General features: G+C 50.9%; 1 protein-coding gene across 4 annotated transcripts in view; it reads right to left on the bottom strand.

Annotated features, from left to right (window-relative positions):
- Positions 1 to 5416: 5416 nt before the first annotated feature.
- The window catches only part of NOL4L (nucleolar protein 4 like), a 66844-nt gene continuing 57921 nt past the window's right edge, over positions 5417 to 14339 (bottom strand). For all 4 annotated transcript variants that reach the window (XM_030008700.2, XM_030008701.2, XM_030008702.2 and 1 more), the window contains 2 exons: positions 13866 to 14067; positions 5417 to 10741 (listed from right to left, as the gene is read on the bottom strand). In XM_030008700.2, coding sequence (XP_029864560.1) covers positions 10542 to 10741; positions 13866 to 14067 — 402 coding nt within the window. In that variant the 3' untranslated portion in view covers positions 5417 to 10541. The remainder of the gene's footprint in view (positions 10742 to 13865; positions 14068 to 14339) is intronic.

The raw sequence follows: 14339 nt of genomic DNA, 5'->3' as shown, positions 1-14339 counted from the left end.
AGATGTAGGAATAAAGACAAATGCCCCAAGCAGGAGCGATGACTTCCACTCAATGAGATCTTCCATGGATCCCCCGGAAAAGAAGTGCGGATCAGGGGCAGCGTTACCTAGAGCAGAGGATGCGGAGGATCAATCTACTTCAGAAAAACATTCCAAAGTTGGCTCGACTTTAAGCTGCCAAGACCAACTGGCAAATGTGGCAAGTGCCTCTCAGAAGCCTGAAGATATGGGCCCCCGGGAAAGAACATTTTCTTCCTGTAGCTTTGAGGAGCAAAAGGAGTTGTCCAAGGTCCATCGGGTGCCACAGCACAACCCACTGACAAGTGTCGTCACAAATAGAAGTCCAGAGAAGTTGAACGCCTCTACGGAGCCTCAGTTTTTATCTCCAACTGTAACTTCTCTTGGTCCAAATCAGACAGGAGGTACATTGGTCAATAAAAATTATGTTGGAGTTCAAGGCAAAAAACTCTTTGGTTCTGGTTTTCCTTCCAACCCCAGCGTTAGACTACATCACTCCAGGGCTTTGGATCAAGTTTCAGCCATGGGAACCTTGTCCCCCAGCAAACAGATTCCTCTGAGCAAGAGCTGTGCATCAGGAGAAGGAATGCCAGCTGCAAGGGACGAATGGACTTCAAAGCAGCACACCGACACCCTGGGAGGAATAAAAAATGAGAATGTGCTGGCGTGTGGCAGCCCAGCCAAGAGTAACACGGAGAATGAGAAGGACGCAGCACAAAACCCCGTGGAGCTGACTGAGCATTTGCAAAGTGTTCCGCTCGTTATGGACTTGCCATTTTTTAAGTTTTCAAGGGAACCAGGAAAAGGACACAATCACCCTTTGGAGCCTTCTTCCATACCCTCTCAGCTCAATATCAAGCAAGCATTTTATGGGAAGCTTTCTAAGCTGCAGCTTAATTCCACCAGCTTTAATTATTCATCCAGCACTCCAGCTTTTCCCAGAAGCCTTGCTGGAAGCATGATGCAGCTAACCCACAAAGCGAACTTTGCTGCAAACCATAATACGTCCCTTTCTGTGCAGATGTTTGCTGATAGCAGCAGTGTTGACGAGATATCGTTCAAGTGCTCGTGCAGCCTTAAAGCCATGATCATGTGTAAAGGCTGCGGGGCGTTTTGTCACGATGACTGTATAGGACCCTCTAAGCTTTGTGTATTGTGCCTTGTGGTGAGATAATAAATTATGGCCATGGGACAAATTGTATATTCAGTGTGTGTATTTTGATAACGACTGATCCTAAAACCTGTACACAAAATACTATTCTGTTTATAGTAGAAATGCTATTACACTTTGTTTTGGTGAGGAAAGTTGACTTGCCTTCCCACTAAAATCTACAGTGCAAAACCCTTTCTTGCTCACGGTTACACTCCAGTCTCGGTGGGCTGCGCCCCACTGGAGCGATCCTTCTGCTTCGTGCTATCGTGGAAATACTGATTGTGCTCTGGTACACGTGCTGAGGCTAACACCTGAATGACAGGCAGTTTGCTGTGGCAATCCGTGGACCCTCCGTCGAGGAAATCTTTACATCCAAAGGAACTGGAACAGGGTGTTTTCTATTTCAGGGCTGCGCTAGGTGAGGCCCTACAGTCTTCCACTCTCCCCTTCTGCCATCTCCATTCTTGGTTTGTGTGGGAAGGACCGCTGTACAGTAAGTGTAAGCAAAGAGCTGCTCTGCAGTGACGGTTCTGTACGGTCTTTGGATGCTACAGCAGAACGTGGTGCCCAGTAAAGCACTCTGCAGGTGGCTGTAGAGCCGTATACAGCTAACCGTATACTGGACGGAGCCAACTCGGAGGATGCAAGAAGAAGAGGAAAAAAAAAAAAAAAAAGTGGCAGGTGCCAACCGAATGCCTTCTGCTGGTCTGCAGGAAGATGTGTGGCGCAGGGAACTGTGTGCCTGGCTGAACTCTTGGACCAGCCGATGTGACTGCCTTTTTTGGCTGACTTGCCACAAACTAGTGTGAAATGTCGGAGGTTCCTAGAAGCTCGTTTACGTGGCCAGCGATCTCTGCATTGCAGTCCTGCAATGAGGACCTTAACGTGACAACATCTGACCACTTGCAAGCGTCTAGCTGTGCATCTGTGTGACGATCATCTAACATTTAAAGCAGTGTTTTTTCCTTTTTTTATATTTTCATTCTTGGATGTATAAAGTGAATTATTTGGCTCCTGTAAGTATCCTCTATGCATCTGTTTGATCATGTATTTATATGTTGTACACAGTACTGGCCAACTCTGTAAATGGATGTAATGTACATAGAACATAAAGGGTTCTTTTTTTTTTTTTCCTTGGATTTTCAGGCTCTACAGCAGTATTGCATTAAAGTGGTGTTAGTTATTAATCTGCATCTGTAGTCAGAGCCACTGTATTCTGTCTTGCCTAATGTGAGGCTCAACACGCAACGGTGTCTCTCGGTTCTGACAGCCTCCCTCTCTGCCTGGGCGTCCGTGCTGCGTTGTGCAGGTAGACTGTGATGTGCGGACTGAAGGATGACCTGATGGGATTTGCCAAGTCAAGTGTACTTTACTGGTCGCTCCTCTAAGCTATTGCCAGTTGTTGCTGTAACAGATCTCCTAGAGCATGGCTGTAGCTGCGTTGCAAGAAGGTGAACATCCTTGAGAGCAAAACCGTGACTCTCTTCCTCGTTGGAGCAATTACTTACCAAGAAATAATTGCTTCAGTGAGGGGAGAAGTCAGCCGTTTCATTTAAGCAGCAGTAGCAAGAATTGTAGGGGTTTGTTTTTTTTTTTTTTCTTTAGTCCCTTTTCTAGCTCTATCCTACCTCCCTTGACCATGCACTTTTTTTTTTTTTTTTACCTGTACAAGTCCCTGTTTGAGATGCAAGCCTGAGGGATGCAACAAGTTTAGTCTCAGCAATGGTTTATCCTTAATGCACCTGACAGCCTCATGTTGTGGGAATGAGAGGGACCCGCGCACGCACCCCGGGATGAACAGAACTGCGGTGTTGGTGACGGCGGAGCGGAGGTGTGAAACCTGCTTACCAAAGATAGGGAGCGGAGCTGGGGGGTCTGGCTCTGCCTCCTTTGGGGCCACTGTAGTGTACAGATGGAACTGGTCTGGTTTGCAGAGCCCTCCGGGGGGGGCCTGCTCATGTATGTCCCTTGTGGTATTGGAAAAATAAACACTCTGTAAAACCTGCATTTGTGGTTTCAATCCTCTTTTTCTGAAGTCATCCTCTGTGCTCTCTAAGGCAATATTGCTTTTCCTTTCCTCTTTTTTAACTGGGAGTGTTCCAGAGCTCTGCTCAGATGATTAAAGGGGATGGGGGCTGCAGTCCTGTCTCGGCTTCATTAAATTGGTTTTTATACACTTGTAGATAACCGAACGCAGTGCACCTACTGCAGACACGGTGCGTGGCTCTTGGGAAACGCATACCTGAGTGCTCCAAAAGCAGCAGTGTGGGAGTGGGATGCTGCGGGAGTGACGGCTGTGGCTGTGGGAGCCCCCCCTGCAGTAGCGGGGCGGCGAGGGGGATACCTGCCCTGCCTATGGGCAGCAGCACCAAGACTGGCCCAGGGGTCTTGCTGCTGCTGTTGACGTGGCTTTTACGTTACTGTCTTACTCAATTGTTGGATAAATGGATCTGAAAATGTCTTCTAAAGCGCGTTAACAACGTGATACCAATTATACTGTTCACTGAAACTACCTGTAAACTACTTTATTGTTACATCCTTCCTCTCTCTTTTCTAGGTAGTAAGAAAAGAATAACGTGAATTATTCTGTTACAGGTCTGGGTACTGGTCTCATTGTGTGGATCTTCCACAAGGCTGACGGTGATCTCATAAATTGGGCAGTGGGGCTGTGGGAATGTTTAGATTTGTACAGTGATAGAATACTGAACTTCCTTACGTTCTGTGGTGCTGTGGTGTTGCAGAACAGCGGCGATGGTGCCCCATTCTCCCCATTCCTCCGCATCACTAATGCCGGGGGGTTGGTGGACAGGAGTGCAGCAGCAGTGAAGCCTAGCTTCTTCGGTCTGCTTGCTTAAAAAATCCTGGTGAGAAGGAAAAGGGGGGGCAAAGCTGAGCATTGCTGCCTTTGAGTGCAAAGGAAGCTCTGTCCCAAGCATGGGAGAAGGTTTATGGTTTAAACTCTGCATCGCTCCCGTCGGGAGTCAGGATTTATCTGGATGTGAACATCGGTCCTGGCTGCAGCCCTTCAGTGGTAGGAACCAACCCATCACAAACCTGCCGACCTCGGACGTCTCCTGCACGCCGGCAGCGTGCTGTGGCACGAGCTGCGGGGTCTGCGCTAACACAGGAGCCATGCGTGGCCAGGGCAGCGGCTCTTCTGGCCCCAACTTTTGTGGGTTTTGGTAGTTCATTGATGTTCTCCTCACTCTGCCAGGCTTTGGCTGCAAGCACAGGTGTGGTTAAAGATGTCCAGATCATCTAAACATGCTAAAAATAAGTAATGCAAAAAATAAGTAAAGTTGTTACTTAGGTAAGCTTTAAAACTGCTAAATAACTGACATCAAGTTTTCTATTTTATTGGTATGGTGGATGATGATGTCAGAATTCGTTACTTCTAGAATAGGGGAGCTTGGATGTTTCAAGAGTAAAACTCTATTAATGTCAGAATTTCATGCAGAGCAAATATAAATTAATTTTTTTCTTTTCTCCATGATATTTATCTGATAATAGATTTTTTTCTCTCACAGACCGTCTGCTGTTTGGGTCCAGCTCTGCCGTGCTCTGGAGCATCCTGGCTCCGCGGCGGAGCCGGCTGCGGACAGAGGGGACTTCCCAAGTCGGCCAAGAGACCTGCGACCGTGGAGCTGCGGAAGCAACAGCAGCTATTTCCAAAGGTATCGAAAACGGGTTTGCACGCTGGTGCGACTGAGCACTGCCAATCCCCATGGCTTGCTCCGTTTGAAATTTGGGGGCAAAGCTTATCCAGAGGCTTAATGGTGTTCAACCCAACTGCGTCAGGGACACACGGGAGACACTTTACCTGTGCGCGCTACAAACCCCTATGTTCGCCCTGTGTACACACATACATTAACTAATTATTATGGAAGGTCCATTTGGGACGTGCTATCCCGGGTGACTATTTACAAGTGCAAACGTTCAGGCGGGTCCTTTTGGCTGTCGCTGAAGGCTGCAGCAGCAAAACCTGGGGCAGGTCCTGCCCGCACCGCATCGCAGGCACCCGTATGCGAAGCGAAAGGCAGCGCTTCCACCAAAGCTGCAAACCGATTTGACTCGTCTTTCCTGGGCCCTCCTGACTGTCAGCCAGGCACTGATGCAAATCAGGAGATTTTTATCTACACAGTGCTTTGAGATAAACGTTTTATGGATGCAAAGATTTATTATACTTAGTGAATAAAGCTGGTAACGAAAAATCAGTATTTTCCATGAGGGAGAGGGAGAACTTTCCACAAACTTCAATGAAGACTCTTTTTTTTTTCTTTTTCTTTTTTTTTTTCACAAAAAACAGACACTTCACAAAATTAATTTTGTCAAAATATAAGTTAAGCATAAAATATGTGACTAGCCCCACTTGTGAGTGCTAACGCTGCTCTCTATGGTACCCGCAGCTGTCTGTTAAGGAATGGAAAGCACAGCTTAAGTCAAAATTATTGAAAGATACAGTTTTTTTCCTTTAACACCTAAATTTAGATCCCGCTTTGGTGACCAATCGCACTGACCTCTCACACAGCGCGTAGGCTGGGGCTGGGGAGCAAATGCGGGCTGGCGCTGGGGCGAGGGGCAGCGGCTGGAGAGCGCCCGGTGCCGGCAGCACCCAGCAGTGCTCGACAGTGGAGGAGAAAGCCCTTTTTGTTATACAGTGTTTATTAAGTAGATTCAGTCTTATATATGATATACAGATTCAAAAGAAAAAAAAAAAAAAAGGATTCCACATACTTATGAAATCAGTGCATTTAGCAAGTAATACCATGGAGATAACAGCTTGATTAACAGCTCATTGGTCTTTGTTAAGTGAGGGGAACAGGGAGTTGGCCTGTGCTAATCATTCCACAAACAGAACAGAATTAAGTTGCATCACATATATAATAGACACACATTCTAAGAATTAAAATATTAAGCCACATTTACTGGAAAAATCCACAGTATATAACACAAATAACTCTTATCAAGCTCGTTGAGGAGGAAGTGCTCATCTGCTTAAGAGCCACATTAAGTTGCATAGGTGCCTATCTGCAAAAATATCATTTCAAAATGAATCAATTGATTAAGCAATAAAGTGTCACCTTAAAAGCTGGATTAAGTGCCATATGCTTTCTATCTGAGCCCTCAGGAAAGCACCGACTTTCCAAAGAGCCGTCTTCTGCTTCGTGTCGGAGCCCCCCCGCCTCCTGAGGGAACGCGCTCCCACCCTCTCAATCTGAAATCAGCAGCCAGCTTGGGCGATTTCACCAGGTTCGGTAAAGTATGTTTCCAATTATGCTGATGAGTGTTTCCCCCCTGCTTCCCTGCAAGCCCCCTGGGCTCGAGTGCTCTTCTGCATTGTTTGAACCCTACACTGAGCTCGGCAGCTTTCACCCTCCTGCCTCGGGTGGCAGGAGGAGGATGGTGAAACAGCAGCACTGTGCGACTCTGCCTGCTTGAGTTCTGGTGCTTCAGTTAACTGAGCTCCGGGTCAGCTCTCGATTTGAATCGCAGCCAATCCGTAAATCGACTACTGGAAAAAAAAAAAATACAATAGCTTGTGCAAAACCCAAAATTGCTTAAAGGGCGTTTCAATTTTGTGGGGTCTTCCTTAGGGTAGGTGCGTGTGTCGGTGGGTGAGTGAAGCTGTGGCTTGGTTAAGCAGACGAACTGGGTGAGGTGCATCTTCCTCTTCAACAGCAGGTCTTGCAGAACACACAGGGGCCGGGAGTTCTGTACATGTAAACAGTACACTTTCACTGAGTCCAAAATTAGGAGCAAAAATACAAAGGTTCACATTGGTCTTAGGTAGATACAGGCGAAGAACTGAGCTGTACAGCTCCGAAACAACCAAACAAAAGTTTCTAAAGCACCACTAAATTATATAAAAATCAGACCATGGACGGATTGTAGTTGGTATTCTGGTGAAATACTATGCTACCTTGTAAAAAGTTTTACAAAAAATTACAAATCAAAAGTATATTAACCCTCTGAGTTCAAAGCAGCATTTTTTTTCATGAACTGGTACTAAATCCGATGGCCACTCGTGGGAGGGAAGTGGCCCTTTGGATTGGGGAGGTACAAGTTACGTCTGCTCGCAATCCCGGGAACGCTCTCCCATGTAGAAACACCGTCATGGGAACCGCACATCCAGGGCAGGATGGTTGTGTTTAAAATAAAATTAAATTAAATTAAAAAAAAAATCTATTTTCTCGACCAGTGATTAGCTTTTCTTAAACAAAACCAAGAACATCCAGACCATTTGCTAACCCAGCATTCTCCTTCCACCTCTCAGAATATCTGGAAAGCCGGTGTATTCTGCTCCTGCTCATTCCTTCTCGTTGAGAACCCAGACTAGCGATTCCTGACCCCGTCCTGCCTAGTGAGAGCGCAGGAATGTGGCTGTGAAACAGTCCTGGAGCACAGAAGAGCCGCAACTGAGCATGGATCAGCTGAAGAGCACTGAGATGTCTGTGGAGCTCGCTCCAAAGAAACTATAAAGCTGCGGCTCACCGAAAAAGAAAAAAAGAAAGAAAGAAAGAAAAAAGAAAAAAGAGATCCCTGACAGAAATTCATAGTCAATCCCATTTGTTTCATAACTTGTCACAGATGTGGCTGTCACCGGGGCTTTGGAAATCTGAGTCTGTACCATTCAGCTGCAAGTTATGAACATCAGTTGTTAGGACAGGGTAGACTGTTGGATACCTTCCTACGCAACCGTGAGCCTCATCTGTCTTCTACAGCAGTTTAACAAAGTGTAAGAGCTACTAAACTTCAATACATGCTAAGACAAGTTCAAAGGTGATCTGGTAACGACAGCTAAAACTTGCATAAATAAAACTAAACAAACTGTAGCTGATGGCGATCTGTCCGTAAGCCCCTGGGTAACCTCTTTTTCAGTAAACTGGATGGCAAACTTATGGCTAAAATGTTCTCGATGGCCTCTGACGGGGAGGGAGGCACCGACTCGGGTGGGATATCGCAGAGAGAGAGAATTCCGGGACAGCGATTGTCTCTGCCTCTCCTTCCTTAACGTTAAGACTTTCACAAATGGCTGCGGTTACATATTTTGTCAAAGGTTTGTTACTTCATGGTATTCACACAAAAATAAATATTTACATAAATTCCAAGTATGGAAGGATGCAGTGGACAAACCAAGCAGGCTTGTGAAGTGCTGGGGAAAGCGTGAGTCTGAACCCTGGCTTGGGGGGGGCTGGTGTCCCGGGCTGGCCCCCACGCCGCTCTCCTGCCTGCCGCGGGCAGGGAGGGGACGGGGCGCTCGGCCCAGGGCACCCGGGGCGGCCGCGATGCTCCCGGTTCCAGCATCGGCTCAGGTCTAACAAGCCACCACCTCGTCTCTGCACGGACACCCCGACTGCACCAAACGGCCAGGGCTTAGGTCCCTTTTCTCCGAATGCTATGGGAAGTTTACGGTTTGGGGAGAACAGTCAATGCAACGGCGAATCCCTTCTGCTGCCGGGCCAGGCAAGCCTGTCCTCAGGAGCCGCTGGCTTTTTCTCTACTGAGACTAAGAGCAGGGTAGAGGTTTTGCTTCTCTTCCAGTGTGTGGGGAGTATAATTGGGTATAAAGGCTACTGAGTAAACTGCCCGGGTCCACTCCTGGCTGGGACCAGCTGCTGCCACCGAGCTCGAGCCTGGGCCAGCGGCGTCAGCCCCCCAGGGAGCAGCAGCCTCTGTCCGCCGCCGGCTCAGAGTGACCGAAAAAGAAGAAAAAAGCTGGCTCCAAAGAGAGAAAGTATCTACCTTTAAAATGAGCGCATAGGGGTTTACACTTATCGAATTTATATCTCGTGGCGAGGACTCCTGCCCGGGCGGGGGCAGCTGCGCCGGCGTGGGGGCACGAGGAGGAGCTGGGATCCCCGGCAGCCGGTCTCTGCTGCTCTACGTGGCTCCAGAGCACGTTGCATTGCTTGGCTCGGCTCAGCATCTCTGTGCCTGAGCGAAGTCCCTGGGTTTAGCAGCACTGGTAGTAGGTATTGCACTGAGCAAAACGAAGTGCATTATTGGGGGCAGGGGGGCGGTAACAGGGCAGAATGGTCATCGGACTACGGTTTTTCCACACTTTGGGAATTGTGGGCTTGTTCCAGGACTGTGAGCAGGGAGGGGGGAGGATCCTGGGCCCCGGAGAGGACTTTGTCAGTTCTGCTGCTGAATGTTGCCCGTCTCTATCTTCTGCAGAGGAGCGAGCGGCTTGCCGCACTGAGCTCACTTTTTCAGTCAGAGACCCGGCATTAGCCTTTACTACACCCATGCGGTTCCTAAACGGTTTATTCTCCTGATGCTACCCCAGGGCTGGTTTCACACGGACCGGAGCAAACAGCCGGGTGCAGCGGGGTGGGGGCGAGCTGCCGCCCAGCAGCAGGACCCTGGCGGATCCGCTGGATCTGCCGGGTCGGTTCCAGCCTCCTCGGCGCGATCCACGCGTCTGCGACACTCACCGTCCCCCAGGACCAGCTCGGCCAGGCCTGGAAGAAGCCCACAATGGAGTGTGAGGTAGAGTACGGATGGTGACCGCAAGACAGTGTTTCTCAGGTATTTCTTTCCTTCCTTCTCTTATCTGCAATGACTTATATGAGTGCGAGACGTCCTTCTAGCCGGAGGTCTGCCGAGCTTGCCGAGTCTCTGCGGGAGATTTAGACCCCACTGCTGCTACGGGACCGCTTAGAACAAAGGTCTAAGCAGGACGCTTGCTTGCTCTGTTGTTCAACTGCCACCTACGCTTACTGGAGGCTGAGCAGCCTCGAAGTCTAGGGCTGAATGGCAAACTTGCTCCCTGTGGGACAAGGGCTCCCCGGAGAAACAGGCAGAGCTGCCTGGAAATTAGTAGTGTAGTGATATGGAATGTGTTATTTCACAGGAATAAATTCCTTCTGATCAGACAGACAAAAAACTGGCAATCTGTACAAACTCAAAAGAATCCATTTTCAGAAAAATAAATTACTAAGGGGAGAGGAGGGTCCATTTCTCAATAAATATGTGATTCAGCTCACCTAAGACTTGGAAATTATCTGGGGATGGGTATCTAACATTTGGGTCCACAAAGGTTATTCTAAATACATCTGCAGCCCCAAACCTCCCCAGGCTCCCTTCTGCCCTTGAAAGTCCCACATCCTTCCAAGCCACAGGTTTGGCTTCTGGTCGGCTGGACGCACAGGTGTTGGTACGGTTCAAAAATGTGTCCTTGTGCCTGAAGTCCCAGGTGCTTGGAGTGTAAAAGAAAACAGGTCTTTTGGATTCCACCTTCTAAAACTACATGTACCCGCCACTTCACGGGAGGACGATGGTGGTCCTGAGCAGGACACCGCTGGGAGCCTCTTTCTAGCAGGTATAAATTGTCGTCTCGACAGAGGAGCGATGCAGACACAGGGAGTCAGTTCTGCTGTAAAATGAGGTTTTCCAGTTCGTCTGCAGATCGAAGCAGAAACGCCGCCGACTCTCGGTAGCCAGCGATCAGCTGCCGCACTGCGCTGATCTCCGTGGGGCTGAGCTGGGCAGCCTGCATTCCCCTGCTGGTGCTGTTGGAGGGGGCCGTGCTGGAGGCCCCACCTTTCATGCTGAGATCAGTTGGACCTGCCAAGGAAAAGCGAGAGGGAAGCTCAGGCAGAGCAGCCTTGCCCGTGTCCGTCCTGCCATGACAAGATCCCCAGCGGGAGCTGGTGCTCCTGGACCTCTGCACCGGCAGGAAGGCCCCTGCAAAGTGTGGTGCCCCGGACAATGTGAGAAGCCCCAGCTCCCACACCAGCCAGCCACTGCCTCTACAACAGCCACAAGGAAAGAGACTTCAGAGTCAACATGACAAAAATCCCGTCCTGCAGCCTGTCCCATCTGCTCTGTGAAGGGAGGGTCTGTGGCTGCGCTCTGCCAGGAGCTAAACTGGCACCTGAGGGGTACCTGCCCCATCAAAATCATCTTCCAGGTTCTGTTTTTTCCTCTGCACATGGAGAGTAACATTCTGCACGGGGTGCGATTCCCTGGTTCAGTGCTGGATAACTACATGGTGTCTGTGCCCACGCGGGGCCAGGCTGTGCTGCGTGGCAAGGAGGAGACGTGCCCTGCCTGGGCTCTCGCACACCGCCCCAGGCACCAACACAGTTACACGCTCAGCCTTATGTATCAGGTTGGGGGGGTCTAAATGGTCTTCCTAGGCTGCACATTTCTATGGCTTAGTCTGTAAATGAAATGAAGTCCTGCAAAATTTATGATCTGCCTGATGGGCAGGGATAATTCTTTCTCCTAAGTCCATCTCTGCTCCACCTCTAGTGCACGTGATTTTTGGCCATGTACGCATGCCTGTCTTCTGCAGAACAGGACACACAGCTGCCCCTGGCTCACAAACCCTCCTGTCTCAATACAAATCTTAAACCTGCAAAAAGTCACGAAATTATCAAGTTCTCCGAGACCCAGGGAACACTGTCAGCCACTGCGATGGCTGTCTGCAGATATGTGTGCACAATCACATGCACACGTGTGCAGCCTGGTTTGGGTGGCTGTGCGTGGAAGACTTTGGCAGGGAAACTGGTACACAGCTTGAGGAGTGACACAGCCAGGTAAAGACAGGGGAAAAACTGGATTCAGCTTTGCGTTGGACTAAGTAAGAGAAGCCAAGCAAGGTGCAAGAACCACACTATCACCTAGAAATGGAGAGAAGAGGAAAGACGTGTACTAGAGATGTGATACTAGTTAGGGAGAGGAGGCAGGCGAGGCTGCAGCCTAGGGGTAAGGAGAAAGAGAAGACACTGAACTAATTAATCCCCTGGCTGTGGGCTGGAGCATTGCAGGCTGATGGAGCAGTTGGTGATGCTGGAGAAAGGCTTCAGGAGGGCTGAACTCCCACTGGGTGGCCTGACGCTGCTGCGGTGGGACACGCAGGCAGATGGAGCAGGGACTGGGTGCTGCAGCGGTTTGCAAACCAGGACAGGAGAGTTCAGCAGCCACCAGAGACCAGGTGGGTCCCGCTGTTGGCTGGCGGCAGGGAGGGGAGCGCATTGCGTCGGGGTAAGAAGGAAAGCATCCAAGGAAAGCAATGCTGGAGCAGCAAATGCTGTGGGAGGAGTGGCACCAGCAGAGGACTTCCATGCCAGGCTAATCAGTGCTGCGAAGGGGAGGAGGAGGAGGCTCTCAAGCGAAAGCGATTTCACTGGACAGAAAAGGCAGCAGTAAACGGAGCCCATTTCCCGGCTCACCAAGGGGGAAGGAGCTGGGAGTGGGGATGCAGGTTTGAGCAAGAATCGCCTCAGGTGGGGGATGGAGGGAGCAGACACTTCTGGGCAGCAAACCCCTGCAGGCTTTCTGCTCACAGAGGAAGAAGGCGCAGCTCCTTGCAGCGCTCCTTCCCAGCGCTATAGCAGCACACTCTTACCTCTAAAGGACTCGGCAAGAGCTTGGGCAAAGGGCAAAAAATAATTGCAAAGCAGAGGTTTAAAAAAATCCATTAGAAAGAAGCAAGGTGCTGCTGTGTGCTGCTGCCATGTGCTACATGCGGGGCCTGTCTGCTCCTCCTGGGGCATGTGCTCACTGGGGCTGTTCTGAGACATTCCTGCATGTTTGCTGTCTCACATCAAGGAGCCAGCACTCACAGCTGGGCTGGGTGAAAGGAGGGTGCTGAGCAGCGTGGGGGGCCAGGGGTGCCTGTGCTGCTCTGGGGAGGAACCATTGCTGCCTCCTCAGCGGCTGCAAGGATTAGGTCTCAGCAGCTGGAGGCCGGGGCGGGATCTTTATTCAGGGTTAAGAAGCATTAGGAAGGGATGATAAGAGTTAATCCCAGACAGGCATCTCTCAGGGCTCCGGAAATCACATCCTTCCAAATCCTCACTCCCCTCGGGGCGGGCAGGGGCAGGGCAGGAGCCCAGAGCACACCGGGGCAAGTGAAGGCAGCAGAGGACCAGGGCGGGCACCAGCCCGTCGTGCCACCGCTGCCGGGAGGACACAGCCAGAGAGAGGGCTGCTGCCCAAGGGGACAGCCTTTGCCCCATCCCACACCTCTCTCTCCTGGGTGCCGGGGAGTCACCAGGTACCACGGCACCTCCCCAGGTGCCCTGCTTGGCCCCAGGCTACTCCGCTCTGTTCACTTGCTCCTCGCTCAGCCGACCCCTCAAGCCTCGCCTGCGCTCTCCTTCTGCCTTCCCGCCCTGCAGCCTCAGTCCTGTCCCACGCAGCCCCCCCAGCCCCTCTTCACCCTCCTGACCTGCAGCAGGAGCTGGCTCTGCCCCGGGCACTGCTGTAGAGACCCTGAACTTCACCAGCCCTGTCCCCATCCCCATCCCCATCTCTGAGAGCAGCCAACGCAGGCTGGGAAAGGAACAGCTCATACCAGCAACAAGATCAGGGCAGCGATAGGCGCCCGCTCCTGTTAATAATTAATAGCTGGTAGAGATTCTCTTTTTTTTTAAGTGACACTCCTTCCCTCCACCAGTGCCACCTAGACTGTCCTTCCAAGTTCAGTTCAACAATTAACCATCCACTGATGAGGCAAGCTGAGCAGACAGGCAGAAGAGGGGCCTTTGGAGCAGCTCTGTGCGGCGGCAGGAGAGGTGCTGCTGTGACTGGGCTTGGCGTGAGCCACGGGAGCAGCCCCTGCCTCCCCTCCAGCGACCAGCTCAGCCGCATAGTGCAGGATACTGGGGAGCCCGCGGCGCGCTGCCTGGGTGGGCTCCCCGTGCCACCGTGGACCCTGGTGCAGCGTGTGACCACTTACCGTTACTGTGGTTGCCCGTCTGGAGGGAGGCAGGCGGCTGCAGGCTGCCCCCCAGGGACCCGTAGCCACGGTAGCTGTAGTTCAGGCTTCCATTGATGTAGACTGGGTCTTGGGAGTAAGATGAAGCTGGCAGTGAATAGGAGGAGTGGGTGATGGCTGTGGAGTCTCTGGAGTGCTGCTTGTCTAGAGCAATCGGTTCATCCTGCACAAAGGAAACACAGACATAGTCCAGCAAGGAGCCCGGCTGTCCTCTGCGGCCGGTGCAAGGGACGGCGCAGGGACGCCTGGTTTCCTGCGGCTAAAGCATTGCCAGCCCAAACCAGCAGCCCCGGCCCGGCTGGCCTGAGTCTTAGGACATACCACAGGGCCCTGTTCTGCAGCCCTCTGACTTTTAGAAAGACTTTTTAAAATGCTTTACCAAATTGCTCAGAAACGTCTCTCCTTTTCCCCGCCCTGCCACGGGATGCTGTCGGC

The sequence above is a fragment of the Aquila chrysaetos genome, chromosome 3, assembly GCF_900496995.4.
Source record: "Aquila chrysaetos chrysaetos chromosome 3, bAquChr1.4, whole genome shotgun sequence".
Taxonomy (NCBI): domain Eukaryota; kingdom Metazoa; phylum Chordata; class Aves; order Accipitriformes; family Accipitridae; genus Aquila; species Aquila chrysaetos.
Note: the sequence above shows the minus strand (reverse complement) of the source record. Positions and strands in the feature narration are given on the sequence as shown.